Below are 14,733 nucleotides of genomic sequence, written 5' to 3' on the forward strand. Positions count from 1 at the left end.
GGACAGATGAGAGATTGCGGCCCAACGACTCTCGCTGACACATTCCAGAAATGTCTCGTAAAAAGATGGTGAGATCACGCTTTTGAGTTGCTGAAAAACGCAGAGTTCGTGTGGCGGTATTGGTCTCCGAGGGCTCAGCGTAATAGTTAAATGGCTTTATAATTACACTATATTTAGGGGCCGTGGTGAACTCGCAATTTCAGCGCAATTGTTGGCCGATAAGTGTGCTTACGTTGGAGCCGAACGTTATGAGTGTTTCATCTTAGTTGCCAGTGAACGACTAACACAAATCTCCCGATCTACACTGCGTTCCTATCGCCGTCGAACAAAAAGGAAAGGTTCTTTGAATGTCTCTGAAACCAGAGCAGGAGGTTGGATAAATAGAATTAAAGTCACGTTTTTTTTTTTAAGCAAACGCAATTCTGTTTGCCCCCCCCCCCCCCCCTCCCCCCCCCCCCCTCAGACGTCAGTTAACACAACCCTGAGCCGGTGACAGACGGAGAGCAGAGGAGCCTCGGCCCAAAGCCTCTTCACTCTCCGCTTCAGCAGATAACTCGAGATAAGCTTTCAAGTATTAAATCTCAGAAACGTACTCACTAATAATCAACGGCGGCAAATAGCTCATCCGATCCTCCAGAACATTAATATAGTAGAGGAAAAAATGAAAAACAAGTTACACAACTTCCCCGGGATTGATTTCAGTTTGCAAATTAGGGTTAATGTTCCGTTACGCCAATATATGGAAAACACCGCTGGAAGTCTGGAGGTGTAATTTAATTTGATGCTGGGACACAACCTAAATGGATTAGAGGAGGCCACCTGTCTTTGAAAGACATGCACTTTTGCGTGTCATGCAGATTGAAGGGGGCACTTAAGACCAGCACCAAGTCTCTCCAGTGGTAATTGCATACTGAAGCACAGAGAGCGCACTGTGTTTCAGTCCACTCCCGCTTTCCCATACTCTCAGGCCCCCGTGGCTGTAATAGAAACACGATGTACCGAGTGGAGCGCTGTGTAGAAACGGAGCCGTGTCACAGGAGCGCCGTTTGGCTTTTGTTGCTTCTGGGTATCCGATATCGATGCGGAGCGTCAGGCAAACTGGTTACTCGGAAATTAAGAACGTACTGGAGCAGCGTTTTGCCCGGGATGTGTTTCTGGATAGTTAAGTGTTGAGTGTCACCAGGTGCCTGTTTAACAGGTGTTACCACTCCACTGTATAAGCTAATGCCCCAGCAGACATATGACCTATTGTTATTCGGAACAATGTGCCAAGCTATCGCTAACGCGTGCAACACTTGAGATGACAACGACGGGACGGACAATTTGTGGAATCGGACTTTTAGAGGACGAGCACGAATGTCAGTCCAAATTAATGACGTGCGGCTGCAGCTTAAAAGCAAACCTATTTTTTATGAAGTTCAAATCATGTTTTAACTCTACAAAAGTGTCAAATCTGGTCTTCTCGCCTTATGGTTTTCATTTTAAGGTCCCACTTATGTCATAGATATATATATATATATACTTATGTCTTCCATCTCCAACTACTAAAGAGGAAACAACTGCATCTCCTTGTACTCTGTAAAGTTGAATGTAATCTGAACGTACTTAAATCAATATCTTGTGTTTTCTCTCTCTTGGTGTGCTTCCTGCTGCTCACCTGGGCGATAGAGTAGTCGGAGGAGTTCGCCGCCTGCAGACCCTCGTTGCCTGAGATTCCCACACCGACATGAGCGGTCTGGATCATTCCCACGTCGTTAGCGCCGTCACCGATGGCCAGCGTGATCACCTTCACTTGTTTCTTTACCATTTCCACCACCTCTGACTTCTGAAGAGGAGATACTCTAAAATGGGGAAAAAAAAAAAAGTAGCACAGGGGATGTTATACACAATGGGTATTTAATGAAACTAGAAAGTGGAATTGGTCAAATTGGTGCTACACAGTATGCAGTGTTTCTTCCCTTTGTAGTATGACAAAAGGGAAGACATTCCCAGCTGCAGTGTCTCTGACTTGACTGCGTGTCACATAATAAAGCATTGTCTGACGGTGGGCAGCCAGTGAGGGGTTAGTGAGGGGTTGCGTCACTGTTGCTGCACTAACTCCTGCTGGTTTGGACGAGTCAACAGAAGAACAAGCGAAGCATTTAAGCCGCTGTTGTTGTATGCGCTGTCTCCAATCTCAGCGTCTGAAGCCTCTGACTCCGTCAAGAGTTGTCATAAGTCAAGGTGGCCTCCATCACTAGTCTGATACTCACTTTTCGGGGACAGCCTGCTCTACGCAGATCGACGGCCGTGCCATTCTCTGATTCAACTGAACTCCAAAAGGACAGTCAGCTACATTTTTGTATCCATCGCCAGTGACGAGGACCGCATTGGGGACTGGGCCCTACCACTATAAACACTACTTGTTATATTCTGGGGGATGCATTCTCTCCCCCCCCCCCCCCCCCCTGTAAGAGCTTTCCTACCGGCTCCGTTAAGTGAAGCCAATCACGAGGCGACGGCTGTGACACATCTTATAACTCTTCCTTTACAAGGCTTCGAACTTAACTTTATGCCCTTACTGACAGCAAAGCCCTGTAGCCTCCTCTCCCTCACAGGAGCGTCTTCTGAGTGCACCAGCGGTTCGGGGGGGGGGGGGGGGGCTAGTGTGCAGCACAGGGAGTCTCCAGAGACGTTGTTGTAAACTTGCACGTCTGTCCATAAGCTGTGAAATTGTTAATGTTTACGTTCTCCGTGGTTTAAGAGGCCTCATTCATCTCCCGATGTCTCTTAGTGCCCAGAGAGTTTGCACAAGGCAAAGGCAGGTAGACATGAAGGAAAAAAATAAAATATATATATGTATATATATTTTACTTAATGGTAGAGTTATAAGGTTTGCTGTTGTTCTGAAAACATGGTGCTGATTTGTGGCCCCAGACCCCGTCATGGTCGCTTGAGTACTTAAGTACTTCCTATTATTTATGTGGCCCGGGCAGGTCAACGGTGTACCTGCTTAATGTTGAAAGTTGCCATTTATATTTACAACTATCACGCTTTTTGAACTGCTGCCATAAAATACCCAATGACCTTTTTTTGGCAAAGACATAGTACGTCAGTTTAAGTCATTTTTAAGTAAAAGCATTACTCAATTTCAGCTTCTCATTCGTGAGGATTCGCTTTATTCCTCGGTTTTATGTCATTGTAAAATCCTCTTTGGGTTTGGGGCTATTGGTTTGACGAACAACTTTATGACATCGTAAAAAGTGGAAAATGTAAGAGTTTTCCGTCTCTAAGCACACTTTTTTTTGATCCGTTGCATTAAAGTGGACACTTGGACATTGGCTGAGTACTGTACAGTATTCAAAACACACATTCTGTGTAGTTTTCAAGTGCAGAAACAGATTCGGTACATAAAGTCCTGGCAGTGAGAACATCGTCTGTCATTTTGGTCCGTGGAATTTATCGTCGCCGGTTCCTTTTTATTGTTTCCGGAGTAAATCTCACCTGCAGCAGATGACAGCTTTACAGGACAGGGCGAGGTCCAGGAAGTACTGTCGCACTCCGAATGTGAGGGCGTACTTGAGAGTCTTCCCGTCGATAATGAGAGCAAAGTCGTTCTCCTTGTAGAGGGCATCTCCCAGCATTCCACAGTGGTGGCTGAGCATCTCCCTTGTTCTCTGCGCGATGGAACAACACGTCACGAACGTTAGTTTAATTACTGTAATTAGTCATCGTAATCTCAGGCCTATGGTGTTGTAGCCGCTAGAGGAGGTATGTACTGTTATTAGATCATGTTAGCCATGTTGTTTTTCAGGTTTTCCAGAATCTCCTGTGCAAGCTGATTATGATTAATTCATTTATGTATTATTATTATTATTATTGTATCTTAAAAGCATATTGTAATAATACCATCTGTTATCCAGGCTAAGTTAATTAAGCGCACACAAAAAATCTATGAAAAACAGATTCATAATGTTTGTAAAGTAAATTAAAATGTTTTACAGACGACAGAGCGCTATAATGATTGAGTATAAGAAAACAAATATATATATAAAAAAAACTTCAGCCAGCGCTTCATTACAGAAATAATTGCAGATGTTATTTTCCTTCATTACATCTAATTTCTTCTTCTTATTCCAAGAAAAATCTAAATTCCTGCGTTTAGAAGTTTCTATATGTTTTATGAAAAGAAACAGTCCTTGAATGTTTTTGTTAGTTGTAACACATTTTCATTTGCATATGAGGACTTACTAATCTAAAAGGATGAGCTGCATGAGGAACAAGAGTAACAGCCCCCCTCCTGTAATCTGCTATAAGATTTAATATTTCATCTACTGTAGTCAGGACATAGAAGAAAAGTCTTCCTCTCTGTTTGTATGATGCATTTTTGAAGTCTAACAATGAAACACAATTTTTTTATTAAATTTAATTCACTTAGTGTGTCACCAAAGGCACCAGCGTCATTTATATGAAGACTGTAAATGTCCATCTAGTCTCTTCTTCACATTAGAGCAAAGAGAAAAAAATAACCTCACCGCTGCAGAGCAGCTGCTCTTCATATTTGAGATATTTATTATGTTTCTCGTGCTCAGAACACTCGGACCATGGCTATTAGGTGATAACACAGACGAGTTCTGAGAATGGATCGTGTTTGCTTATGCGGCACACACAGCTATGATGATGATGGGCGATGATGAAAAGCCCTAAATATGAGACTGACAGGAGGATTTACTGTGGGCTGGACGGATGGCCTGGTGAGATCATCGCTGTATTCGTCAATCAATCATCTTCCCCACATATGGTGAAGCCATTAGCAAATAACACCAATTGCTGTGTGTAACCATTTTCTGGAGATAGATGTAATGCATGTATATTTTCAATAAAAAAAAAAAAAGTGAAAAATATAGTATTACTACAAAAAAAAAAAAAACTTGGCATAGAAATTCTTGCAATAAAAAAAATGTATCCTTAATGGCGGTGCGGTGGAGCCGTACAGGTGCAAACGGTTAAATGGAAGACAGACTTAACTTGGCGCACACCACGCAGTGACATAATGCAAGGTATCAAACATAATGCGTCACGCAGATGCTCAAACAGCTGTAATCATTAAAGAACTGGTGGCCGTTAAGCGGCGCTGACGGAGGGAGGGGTCCGGCCCGGCGTTGAGGTCAGATGTGTCAAAGCAGTCGGATTGTACCAGGGGGACCAGGCGGCGTTTTCGCTTGGCATAACAAAACTCTGAAACCCCAGCTTAAAAGGGAAATATTTGGAGAAAGGGGCTTTACGTTTCACAAAGCGAGAGGAGGAGAGTGAGAGACGCGCAGAGAGAGAGAGAGAAAGAGAAAGAGATGATGGATTAACAGAGGAGAGAAACCGAGCAAGAGGATCCAAGCAGAAAGCAGCTGCGAGGACTTAACCATCTCTGATGGGGTCCGTAAAAACAGCATGAGATGGTGAGCAGTGGGCAGGCGCGTGTGTGTGTGTGTGTGTGTGTGTGTGTGTGTGTGTGTGTGTGTGTGTGTGTGCGTGACAGACAGAGAGAAGCACAGGTCAGGTTGTGATTTCTCTATTTGACCACAGAGCAGAACATTGAATCCTCTCCATCTCCGTTAACAGAGTGATTTTAGGTGACGTCTCGGCGTGAGCTTCGTGTATAAACCAGTATGCGAGAAAGAATTCACTTTGTTTGGGGCGGAACCTCTTCATCGGACAGCGCGATAAGCAAAAGTTTACCATTTCCCTCAAGCAGGGCGGCCATTTCTCCCCTAATTTCCACTGAGGAATTTTAGCGCTAATGCTACATGTCTCCTCCTAAAGCCTCTTTGTTATGGCTATAATGACCAGTTTAGCCCGTGTGACTAGCTAGTGTTTGGCTTTGGAATTGGTACGTGCCGTCCATTCACGAACCCACAAGAGCGTCCCATGAAGACCGAGCTCTATTGTTTGATATATAGACCCTGGAGCGATACAGCCCAACAGGACGTTGACACTCGTGATGTGGAATCTGGACGTTTGTGTGGACGTAATGTCATCGTTTGTCTTAGACCTGGAGCCACCCACACAGGGGACCTTCCAGCTCAGTCAGAAGTGTGTGGACACATGCTTTTCTGTCACTTTAATGACCGGCGGCTCACCGAGAGGACACCTCAGAGTGTGTTTGCGTTATAAATCACGTTTTTTTTCCCCCCATTCCAACTTTCCCTTGGACTTACACACTGTTGATTTTCTGATCTGTTTTTCAGCGTTTTTTTCCAACTCAGAACACCGACGAATAACCTTTTCTATGCAAAAATGAAAAATAATAAGCCTCATCTATCTGTGACCGTGCTTCCTAAAGATTAATATACTAACGCTCAATAAGCGCCGTTAGCGCTTCACATGATTAAACACCACCGACTGGAAGACAAAGCTGTTCAAAATGACCTAATCCTACCTTTGAGACCCAAGTTTCACTTTGGGAATTTCACTTCTGGTAAGATTTAGTACAGAGGATGTCGAAAGACTTCGTCCTCGCTTTGATAAACATTTCTAAAACGCGGCAGAGAGGGAAGACATGCTCCAATTACTCTCTTTCGCAGCACAAGAGCGCTCAGAGCTACCAGCCGGGCCGCCTGGTCCTCCGCTCACTGAGCCTCCTCAGTCTTGGCGGAGAGGTTTCTCCCTTTGCGTTTTAACAAACTCGCCTTATGTAAGCATCTGTTCAACCACAGGGGAATGAGAGCTGACATTTCAAAGCGCCGGCCCACGTGCTTTATGAATGCACCGACCCCAGATTTCTACCTCGACTTCATTTATCACGCTTAACGACTGGGTGACAGAGTGAAGGCCGTCCGTCATCACCCCCCCCCCCACACACACCCCCCCCCTTCCCTCCGCCGCTCTCTCCCACTCCGTCTCACCATTCCTTCATTCCTGTCCGACAAACTAAACCCAGTCGGGTTTCTGCCGCTGGAAGTGCAGGGACTTGCCCTTTTCAATCTCAGAAACAACAGACAAGGCTCTCCTGCCGGGGGGGGTCAACAGGCTTCTCTGCTGGGTACCTCAGAGATGTTAAAGGCAGATTTGTGATGTGTGGTGGCTCTGAGTGTTGGAAGGCTCCCCGTGGCTTCGACCTTTCGGGTTCGAGAGTCTTTTTCACGGGGATCGGGTGACGACATCAGGGGATTATTATAGTCAAGGACGTCGTCGTGATGTCATGTATTTACCCCCAAGATCAAAAACAACAGAACTACTACAAGCACATTCTAATTCAAATCTGTCAAAACAATAAATTACATTTTTTATTTGTATTGATTTATTAGTAGTCTTGACTTTGAATGCATCTTTGCTGCTTATGTACAAAGAGGACATGGGAATTACTGAAGATACATTATCAATTAAGTGTGTTTGTATGATGGCCAGATGTTCTGAACATACTGATGCATGCACGTCTGTACAGGACATGTGGATTGGAAATTGGAAATTGATTGATTGGAACGACTGACCCAAGAAGAAAAAAAAAAAAAAAAAAAAGAGTTGTGTGTTGATTAGAAAAACAAACATTTTGAGCTTTATGTTCTTTGGTGAGTTTTTCCAATTCTGTATGCAAGCAAGTTAATTTGTGGATAAGAAAAATGCAAAAACAAACTCACATCGAGAGTGTCTTCATTGATCACCAGCAGGCCCATGTTCTTGGTCAGTAGTTTGCAGGAATGTCCTATAAAAAAAAAAAACAGAAAAAAAAGAAAAGAAAATTAAATTATACGTTTGATAGAGAAAAATTAGAAGACTTGAAAAGAATGGAAAGTAAGAACATAGGTAGGAAGGAAAAACTTAAATGAATTATACTACGACATCAAACTGTAGATTCAATAAACCCCTTTAGCTTGACAACGTATGTGCTTAGGGCCTAAACACACACACACACACACACACACACACACACACACACACACACACACATTAAAACAAAACATTTTAATAAAAAAAGAAAACAAATAAGTGGCACTACAATATGTGGCAACATTTTAAAGGGACACCAATTAAAATGTTACAGCTCAGAGCCCGTGTCTCGGGACATGACTAATGAGTTTGGTTTACAAGAGTTTGTCAGTTTCCTGTTTTAACAGGCAGTTACAACTCTGAGTTACCAAACACGGCCCTCTGGGGAGCGTTCCCCGCAGCTCTTGGCTGGGACAGATGCTCCGGGTCACCAGCAAGGTGGAAGAGGGAGCCTCCCATCGGGGAAAACAGAAATGTTTCACGGACCAAGACCGAAGAGCCTTCAGCTGAAAACCCTGTGGCGGTATGAAAAGGCTGCCATCTGTGGCATAACCACAGGAATATTTGTGGGCTTCAACACTTTGCTCCCGTCTGGAAAGAGATTTTCAGTTTCTTTAAGGGGGTTACCACAAAGCCCCGTGTTTTGTGAACACATGGGTGGCATTTTCGGTGAGGGAAAACCTCGATAAAGACCGTGCACAAAACACACGAACGCGGCCACAGTCAGACACAATAACGCACACGCGGCACACGCAGAAGGGGGCCTTGCATGAGGAAATGAGAGGGTTTCACCTCCCCGAGTCAAAACCAAACACGGTCGGGGTCTGGCTCTGGCAGATTGTTTTCTTAAAGTGCAAAGGTGCAAACGTCCCAGAAAAAAAACAAAAAAAATGGCCAATGTGAGGAAAATGTCTCCCCATCTCAACACTGTCCCTACTCCCTTCCCCCTTGTCAGTTCCTGCCACGGCCCTTCCGCTTAATGTGTTTACCTTAAGCTCATTTGGCTGCGGCCGAACTGCACTTTTTTTTTTTTTTATTTTACCAGAGAAAGTTGGATTCCTGGCCTTTCTCCATCTCAGGCGGAACTAAACACTGCTCCCACAGGACTCGAGGAATGTGGAACCCGGGGACACTCGAGTCTCAATTGTTGCAACGGGAGCAACAATTAAAGTAAAAGATACAACGTTCGGCTACAGAGGGAACTCGAGATGTTGTGAGGAAGAAAAGAATGGCCTGATAGTCACTGTAAAAAGGTGAAGTTGAGAAGATAAAGGCGTTGTTTGTGGTTCTCATCTGCAATACCTTCGTTTTAAAGTGTGTTGTGTTTCCCCAGGAAGCTGCACTTTCCTTTCACTGAATTCTGGTTCTGACCTGTCCCAAGCATTACGTACCTTTAACTCCCCTCAACAAACAACTCTCAGCACTGGGAGCGTATCCCAGAGCAAACATGGCTCTTTCCTCCGGCGGCCAGACACTCGGTGTGTCAGTGTAGCTGCTTTACATTATTAAGTCATGAGCGTTCAGGACTAGGAACACACTGAAACAAAGCTTCAGATCTGAAGCTGACATTAAGGGACCTCCACTGCATTTAAGCCCAATATCCTGCGCCAAGTGTGGCGTTTTGGGTGGTTCGGGCCACCTTGAAAACACCTAAGTGTGACGTGAGCCAAATTCATCAGTCGAATGTGGCGAAACTCGCACAATGAACCCGGGCAATGGGGATCGTCTTTCAGAGAGGAAAACAGTAAAAGAAACAAAGTCAATATTGCGCAGAGATTTTACAGAGCAACATAGTTAAACGGCGGTCCTGTAAAAATACTTCTAGTGAGCGTGTGCTTCTGCGGAGCTCCCTCACATCTGGGCACGGTGGGCACAAAGGGCCGATTCAGTCAGGCCGCAGTGGTAGGTACAGCCGCAAACGGAGGTACTTTTCGTAATCTATTTTTCTGGGCTCCGTGTTTAAAACGTAGGCTGTATTCAAAATAGCTCCGCTCGTAGTATTATCTACAATTAAGCGAATCTGAACTGGGTCGAGCGGACCAGATATTTTCACTCATTCGCCTCTCTGATAACATCGGCGGGGCTAAAAAAAACCAAAAAAAAAAACCTCTGGGGGAACCAGATACCCGAGCGCTGCCTCCTTGTGTACATACGCAATGTTATTTATTTCGCGTCAGTGCAGTGCGCTCGTACATCATCTGGCATTCTGCGACAGATGCTTTTGCTAGATATGTGTGACAGAGAAGCATTCAGCTTGTCAGCTGTTTGTCTTGCTGGGTGAAGAACGACCACAGGACTGACTGGGGTACCTGTAAGAGGCTGAAGTGCAATTCATCACAACGCAGATCAGGTTCTCCGGTGACTTTCCACTTGAGTTGATACCGAGAGCTCAAGCGGGGCGCACAGATATTAATGGGAGTATGTGGACGCAGGCAGTCTTTAATGCTAATTATTTTACATTAAAAAAGGGGCACACCACCATCATGAGGACTAAATCTGGGTTTAGCTTTGAGACTTTGAGCCAGATATCGTGGCCCCTTGCGAGAACTTTAATCATCCGACTCTTACCAATGTTTATGGCCGTTTCCTGTTTGTCCCCCGTCAGGATCCAGATCTTGATGTCCGCTTTCATCAAAGTCTCAATGGTCTCAGGCACCTTATCCTGGAGCTTGTCCTCTATCGCTGTGGCCCCGAGCAGCTGCAGGTTCTACACCAGAAAAAGGAGGAAAAAAAGAAAAAAAACAAAAACAAAAAAAAAAAAAAAAAAAAAGTCAGCAAGTGGTGGTCGCTACAGAGGAAGGCCTTTAAAACGTCATGTGTCAGAGAAACATGTGGGCCGGGATTGTGTCACTCACTCAGACGTGATTTTCCCTTCATCAGCTGCTCTCGTTTATCATCCAGGAAAACCACCACAGGCTTGAGAGGTTTTGGACTCGTCAATGTGTGTGTATGTCTGTGTGTGTTTGTGTGTGTGTGTGTGTGTGTGTGTGTGTGTGCGCGCGTGAAATCACCCACAGACTACTGCGGGTGTTTTTTCCCAGGAACCTTGGTGGTTGTTTGGGTCTGGTTGTGAACTCATACGGTACCGTCACAGGGCCAAAGATTTGACGAGACCCAGGGGTTGATTGGAGACAGGAGCCAGCAGCAGAGGGAAGGCAGGGGAAGCTCTTTAAGTTGTGACCTGAGCCCCGCTGCCTATATACATCTGCAGCTCCGTCCTCTCTAATCATCTCTTTTCTTTTGTTTACCACACAGCGCGGGAAACTGCGCCCGGGGAGGAACACGACTACAGCTGATGAGTCCTTGTTTGCGGGTTTCGTGTGAATCGTTTTGTTGTGAAAAAAGGCACTCTTTGTGGACTGTGATACAAGAACCTCTTGGATCAGGATTTCAACCCTTAAGCCAGGGTGGGACCATAACACCAGTGTATAGCCGAACGCCGGTAGACGGTCTGTTCACTTCTATAAGAGTTCTTTAAGAACAGGAGAAGTTCTAACTTTTTAAAATGAGGCTTCGGTGAAGGAGACTCGCCGTTTATATCGGTTACTGGCCTCCTGATGGTCTTTAGTAGTAGTTGGTTGAGCTGAAGTACAAGAAGTCCAGAAACCCAAGTTTGAACCAATCAGTAAAGTTCATATGAAATGTTTCTGTTTACTTCACATGTACGCACTCTGGAACACACTGTCGTAACATGAGAGTAGGAAACTCTGTTGAAGGATGATTCAGGGAATACGATCATTACACCAATTAATGGAAACCATCAATCATCATTCAGAGTGGCAAGCAATTGAAGGAGTAGGTATCAAAGAAGTACAATAACAAAGGAATTAATGTTATTTTCCTTCTTTTTTTCCCTCACTGACTAGCTCCTATCAAAGCTGAATAATATGTTTATCACATCTCAACATTTTCTTACACAATAAATCACACACTGGAGCATTTTGTTTGCGAGCGGCGATGAAGGAGTAACTTCAGATGATTTCACACACGGCGTTGGAACGTCTCCAGCCTCTGATGTTTCGCTGTGACTCCATTGTGCCCCCGTGTGGCGTAAACCGGGAGCATTTCTTATTAACACGGGTGGCCCTGAACAGCAATGAACCCCAAACCTTGGCAGCGTCGGGTGCCACACTCTGCCCATTAAGCAATATGCACATTACGGGGTTTTTTTCCCCTCCGAAAAGCTTTTATGTTTATTTCATGATTTATTGCCTCCATTTGTTTTGGGCGGCCATGAAGAACACGCCAAGTGGCTGATTTACGACTGTGGCTTCCTATGTTTGACTAACGTTTCCACATAGACCAACCTCACAGAAAACCAATTCTACCTGCTGGAGGAACCTCCAATCTCTCACACACTTTCCCAGGTGTAATTGCAATAACCCCATTAGTTACACAGGAGGCCTTGAGTTCATGCCCGGGGTGATTTTTTTTTCTTCAAACGAATAGACCGGCAAAAGCGCTTTTGGATGAAACCTTTGTACGTTAAGTGAATGCAACGTGTAACCAGATAACGAAAGATTGCCTCTCACTTGCGTTTCACGGTGAAATATGCGATGGCAGGACTAGTTTAGGGAAGCATCAGGAACTGAAAACACACATCTGGTTGTTTTTTTCCCCCCAATATGCAAACCTTCTCTATCAGTTCATAGCTCTCCTCCAGTTTCAGGGATCTGTTCTGCAGGGAAGTGCAGGCTCTGTGGTGGATCTCCAGCCACTGCTGATAGGACGACTCACTGACGTCCGCCACCGCGAAGCACAGGGTGCGAAGGCCTGGAAGAGGGAAAACAGCATCAACACCTGGGTCAAAACATTGACAATTTAAAGGGGGTTCCTATCCGTAGTCTGTGCTTTAGCTACAGAAGATGACAGTCGGCACGCCCCAAGTTTGGAGAGGCAGACGGAAGGACTAGCAAAAGAAATGCACTGCTGTGGACGGGACCTGGATTCTCACGATATCGTACAAGAATCTCAGGATCACATATCGTATGACAATCCATCTGGTCAGGCTTCAAGTAACGCGTTCGTAACCGGTAAGCCAGAGCACCCGATTAATCGGCGTAAAGTGAGGAGCCACCGGCAGCTACAGGCGTGGCTTAGGTCTGTACGAGACGACACAGAGCGGCAACCGTTCACAATGGCCGCTCCTGAAGAGAGATAGCTATGGAGGTGAGCTGTATCAGAACTGGAGAGTTGGAGGCTTTTTCCTCATTGAAAGGATGGTTTTTTTTCGCTCTTCTCTTGACTGGTTTTGGGTAAGAGTTTGACTGACGGATGGTTCATCCAATCACCAGCCAAGTAAATCCTGCCCTTTCATTGACGGCTTCTCTTCAGGGTTAGCTGTGGACGAGGGCAGCAGCAAAACATACTTCTAGTATTCTTCTTAATATTCTAAATGTAACAGATTTTTTTCTGACTAGAATTAAGACTTATAGGCGTTTTATGTTCAATGCAAATGATATTCAAGAAAGATCAAATACGTTGTTATTATAGTTCATTCTTCCTGTCAGGAGGATAAAAGGTGTTATATTTCTGTCAAGCCTCTCCAAATGACAGTGACTAAAGATCTTCACAATCTGTCCCTGATGCTATATTTAGCCTACATCAAATATTCCAAAATGACATCATTTTGCTGGTGTCTCACAAGGGGGCAGTGTGAACTTAAAGGAGAGTCTCTGATGCGGCTTCTTTCAGCTCCACTGCGTTAGATTAATAATACTTCAACATATTCATATTAGGATTTACTGTTCATCAAGTGGTGACGCATGAGGTTAAGCTCTAAGGGAAAGAGAACTACTTCTTCTTCTTCTTCTGCAGCAGCAGCAGCTTATGATGATCAAGTGGCGATAATGACCAGACAGAAACGCTGCAAGCCCCGAGATTTAAAAGCATCCTGAGAGACGTTTCTTCTGTTGGCAGACAGGGGGCGACGTTTGTCCACTCACCCTCAGTGGCAAACTGTTCCAGGTGCTTCAACGTGATGTCTTTGTACCTCGAGCTGTCCGCCAAGCGGTCATAGATCACCGTGTCCTGAAGGGAGACAAACACGCATCGGTTATTGACACCCAGAGTGGAAGGAAAGGAACCTCCTGGACTGGAGCTACCGCACACATGGGCGTTCTCAGGTCGGATCCAGCTCTTTTCGGCTTTCTGTTGTTTGTGTGTTCAGTACATAGCTTCATGTACCGAAGTAATCATACGTTAACTTACAGGGGAATTAATAAATGCACTACAATTGTATCTGGATCCTGTGACGGATAAATTAATGTGTTTTAATAACGTTAAAAAGGCCGATCATTGAAGAGTTTAGCATCAAAATAAGACCGAACATTAGTGCTAATCCTGCCAATTATTTTTTGTGCATTTAACAAATATGCTTGTTGAAATTATCGCAAAATAAAAATAGTGCCAAATGAAAACAAAAACTCAACTATAAGAACAAAACCTGATTGAGAAAATTAGGAAAATGAGAAAAAGGAAAATTTGTTTGGTAATTATCTCGTTTTTTTATGTCTTTGTGAAGCAAAACCTCTTTGGTTTTAAAGTGCTACATCAATACAATAATAATCAAGTCTATTTAATGGAACAAAAACATGCTGAGTGACTCATTGTGTAAGATTACTACAACATTTGGCTTTGAAAAGCCTTACTAGGGCAACTCATAGCAGAATCTAGAGCAACATGTTCCCAACGATCATTAGAATTGCACCACAAATGACCATTTTCCACTGAACGTACTTGTGCAACGGTGGAATGAGGCTCGGTTCGGTAGCCGACCGCCTTCCGGTGAAACGTAATCTTTGTCCAACCTTTATTTTGCGGAGATACACGTGTGAATTATGGCGATCTCGCTTTACGCTGCTGCTCATTGAAAACAATTCCCGACAAGAGCGAGAGAGGCAATAAAGAGAGGAGAGTGTTCAACACTTGTGTGTGTGTGTGTGTGTGTGTGTGTGTGTGTGCGGTGATGATGGTGATGAGCTGCCATGCGTT

General features: G+C 44.5%; 1 protein-coding gene across 2 annotated transcripts in view; it reads right to left on the bottom strand.

Moving 5' to 3' along the window:
• The window catches only part of atp8a1 (ATPase phospholipid transporting 8A1), a 59,597-nt gene that overhangs the window by 29,539 nt on the left and 15,325 nt on the right, over positions 1-14,733 (bottom strand). For both annotated transcript variants that reach the window (XM_068715157.1, XM_068715156.1), the window contains 6 exons: positions 13,686-13,770; positions 12,374-12,513; positions 10,309-10,447; positions 7,611-7,675; positions 3,484-3,656; positions 1,658-1,841 (listed from right to left, as the gene is read on the bottom strand). In XM_068715157.1, the coding sequence (XP_068571258.1) occupies positions 1,658-1,841; positions 3,484-3,656; positions 7,611-7,675; positions 10,309-10,447; positions 12,374-12,513; positions 13,686-13,770 (786 nt within the window). The remainder of the gene's footprint in view (positions 1-1,657; positions 1,842-3,483; positions 3,657-7,610; positions 7,676-10,308; positions 10,448-12,373; positions 12,514-13,685; positions 13,771-14,733) is intronic.

Source organism: Cebidichthys violaceus, unplaced genomic scaffold, assembly GCF_023349555.1.
Source record: "Cebidichthys violaceus isolate CVI_PGR_0920_01 unplaced genomic scaffold, fCebVio1.0.p SCAF_2, whole genome shotgun sequence".
Classification (NCBI taxonomy): domain Eukaryota; kingdom Metazoa; phylum Chordata; class Actinopteri; order Perciformes; family Stichaeidae; genus Cebidichthys; species Cebidichthys violaceus.